Here is a 3159-nt window from a genome sequence, read left to right as displayed (position 1 = left end):
AAAGTCCCGGAAATTAACATTATGTCACCGAATTGGAATGTGGTAAATATTTTATTTTTATTAAAAATTAAATAAATTTTAATGAATTAATTTCGGGTCATCAGGTTTGCAGTCCTGTGCCAAGCCCAGTCCGAAGCCCAGGCCAGCAGCAGCAACTATCTCTATCTACTATCCCGAGCCCAGTCGCAAGTCCTGTGCCAGACCCAGCCGAAGATAGGAATGAGTATCCTATTTTTGTAGACGACGGCACAGAAATAGTTAACTATCGGATTGCCGACGGCGAAAAGTATGACCACCAACCTCATCAACAACTGTCGCAGCAGCAGCAACACGTCAGATTCCAGCCAGAACTCGTCCCCTCCCCTCACTCCGCTGGCAGCATTCGAGCAGCTGCTGCTGTCCGAGTGCGGTCGATGCCGGATCTGTCAAACGAAACGTCAACATTCTTCACAATTTCAATTTGAATTTAACGAAAGTTCGAAGTCGTTCCGAGCTTCACCTATCTAGGGTCAAAGGTTAGCACCAACAACGACAAAACTGAGGAGATTCGCGCCAGGGTGCTAGCAGCCAACAGAACCTTCATAATCCCAGTACTCACATACGCATCTGAGACATGGACATTATCGAAAACTGACGAAACCCTCTTAGCCGCGTCCGAGAGGAAGATGCTCAGATTGATATTTGGCCCCGTATGTGAGGAGGGACAATGGAGGAGCCGCTACAACAGCGAGCTGTACGCAATGTATGACGACCTCACTGTCGTGCAGCGTGTGCGTCTCGCCAGGCTCCGGTGGGCTGGTCATGTTATGAGAATGGCGGACGACGAACCAGCCCGTAAAGTCCACTTAGGCCGTCCGGAGGGACAGAGGGGGCGTGGTAGGCCCCGTGTGAGATGGAGAGATTGCGTCGACCGGGACGCGATATCGGCCGGTATTGATATGTGGTGGACGAAGGCTCTCGACCGCGAGCGGTGGAAAGTTTCCTTGCCGGATGTGTAGCCGGATTAAGTAAGTAAGTAAGGTTAAATTTGAAAGGTTAAATCGACGTTCGAATCTCCTTTTTTTTGAAGACAAAATTGTTAACATATTTCATTCAAATTGCTTTATTGCTGTTGCTCGTCGATCCAATAGCCGAACGACTGCAGCTTGCGGTGGATTGTAATGAACTTGGCGGCGTTTTGCGTCTTCGGCACGATGTACTGTTCACTAAATAAAAACCTGCAACAGAATAGGATACTGATTAATCGCGACAACCAGAGCACTGGCCACTTGTACTTACTTATCGTGGCAAAAGGGCGAGAATTCTTCGTAGCCAAGCTTCACCAGAAACGACAGCACGAATGAGTAGCAGTTGTTTGATGCTTCGTGGTACGTGTCCTTACTCCATCTGCACCGGTCGCTGCAGGTGGCTAGCACTTCTTCCCACCGATCGTACCACCCTTCCGGTACTTGTGCCACCAGGAGACACTGGTTCCAATCGTCACTATCCTTTGCCGACGTTGTCACTAATCCCTCGGTGTCGTATTCAGTAATGTCTCCGCTCAGCGAAGTCAGTGCTATGTGTAGGTTTTCTTGATTTTGAAATGAACTAATGGAAAGTCGTCTATAGGTTGCTCGATTGATTGCACGGGCGTTCGCGTACCTCAAAAAATCTCCACGCGATGGGCGCAGCACAATGGCGCAGGGATGCTGAGAGGCTCGGATGAACGGACATGGCAGGCTGAAACGGAACACGCATGGATTGGATCGGGTTCGAAATAAAAATAGCAGAGCGATTACAGTCTAACTTTACGTTAAAGGAGAATCGTCTAGGTCGCTACTCAAAGGATCACCGCACAGTGGACACGAAGACAGGGTTTGGTACACAAAGATCGTCTCGCCACAGTGCCGGAAACATATTAAATCCCTTTCCATACGCATCACACACTGGAACGAGATAGAAAGCAAAAGAATAGTACAATTAAAATGCGATGCCAATGAAAAACGGAACGGAAAGGCGCCCGGGATTCATACCCACGTGCTCATTACTAGAAGCAACAAACTTTACAAACTCTCTCGCTTGCGTTCCTCCATTCCAATTGCCGGCAAAGCCACCAACGGTGGGGTGCTACAATTGCATGCTGAAACATAATAAAGCGTCGGATGCGATTCCCGCGCGCGCTCTAGCAAACAAACCCGTGTGTCCCAGCACCCCGTGCATGGTCCGCGGTCCCTCGAGAATATTAAAACCCACGTCTGCGTTCGGCGGATCAGCTGAAATCGGTTGTTATTTTTTGTCTCCCTGGCAACGCGCGAACCGAACCCAAAGGGATCCACGGGAGTGTTGTGTTGTGGCACTAGGATACGACGGAGCCAAAGCGTCACGACGAGTAGCGCGCACGGTTAACCGCAGCGGCAAAGAGGGTTGGGGTGTTGGGGGTAGGGACACGAAAGGCCCGAAAAGTGCTTCCTCCCGCGGACTTGGTACATACGTGCATCGAAAGTAGAACCGAAAGCAACCGGGATCGACGGACCGACGAGTGCCATCGCTATTGATAGGCTGTAAATAGTGTGCTTTCGAACGTGCTGCAACACGGAAGTGGAAATGTGGGACACGTTGAAAATAGGCCTGTAAAAGTGTATTAACTTGAGTGTCTAATATAGTGAGGGACCCCGGGACAGGAAGCAAAAGCCCATTAATTGCTGACCCGATAATGGCAGACGATGGCAAGCACGTGCGTGAGACAACCGATCACCGCGTTGGTGGCACCAATGGCCTGTGTATGAAAACTAAGAGCATGCTACAAAGGACACACTGTGCTAGCCCGCGATTAGTGCTGCTGATAGTTTGCGTCACTTCCGGTTCGCTTTTACACCTATCCAGTGCGGGGTTCGCTTGCCTCAGCAATCCCTGTGTCTACGGTGTGTGCATCGATGATCTCAATAGGTAATCCCGTCTCGTCCACAGTGTCCTCCTAAGGAGTGCCAGGAGTGGGGGCGATAAATGAGTCAGAGTTCGAATGAGGTTATTGGTTCCAATTTCCTTTTCCCATTATTTTCTCATTTAATATCGACCGAAAGCGGAACCGGACCGACACGCCGCGAGTTACGCGTAATGCGTTTGATTTCGTGTACGTTCATTATTTCTTGATGTAATGAAATATGCAGGTACCCGTGTACC

The 3159-nt window shown here is 49.6% G+C and overlaps 1 protein-coding gene across 1 annotated transcript; it reads right to left on the bottom strand.

Moving 5' to 3' along the window:
* Window positions 1–1102: 1102 nt before the first annotated feature.
* Window positions 1103–1919, bottom strand: LOC128276784 (MKRN2 opposite strand protein-like). Its single transcript, XM_053015244.1, has 4 exons — window positions 1792–1919; window positions 1642–1719; window positions 1279–1587; window positions 1103–1217 (listed from the first exon to the last, which is right to left on the bottom strand). The coding sequence occupies exons 1-4, from the start codon at window positions 1917–1919 to the stop codon at window positions 1103–1105; spliced, it is 630 nt and encodes a 209-aa protein (XP_052871204.1).
* Window positions 1920–3159: the final 1240 nt, after the last annotated feature.

Source organism: Anopheles cruzii, unplaced genomic scaffold (genome assembly GCF_943734635.1).
Source record: "Anopheles cruzii unplaced genomic scaffold, idAnoCruzAS_RS32_06 scaffold02439_ctg1, whole genome shotgun sequence".
Classification (NCBI taxonomy): domain Eukaryota; kingdom Metazoa; phylum Arthropoda; class Insecta; order Diptera; family Culicidae; genus Anopheles; species Anopheles cruzii.
This window is presented reverse-complemented; position numbering and strand designations above follow the sequence as displayed.

What these genes read in the sequence shown, in the direction of transcription:
- LOC128276784 (XM_053015244.1), bottom strand. Translation starts at nt 1,919, where the DNA reads ATGCGTATGGAAAGGGATTTAATATGTTTCCGGCACTGTGGCGAGACG. An exon ending in CTAGACGATTCTCCTTTAAC is followed by an intron (nt 1,720 to 1,791) that starts GTAAAGTTAGAC and finishes GTTCCGTTTCAG; the next exon opens with CCTGCCATGTCCGTTCATCC. An exon ending in TCGCCCTTTTGCCACGATAA is followed by an intron (nt 1,218 to 1,278) that starts GTAAGTACAAGT and finishes ATTCTGTTGCAG; the next exon opens with GTTTTTATTTAGTGAACAGT.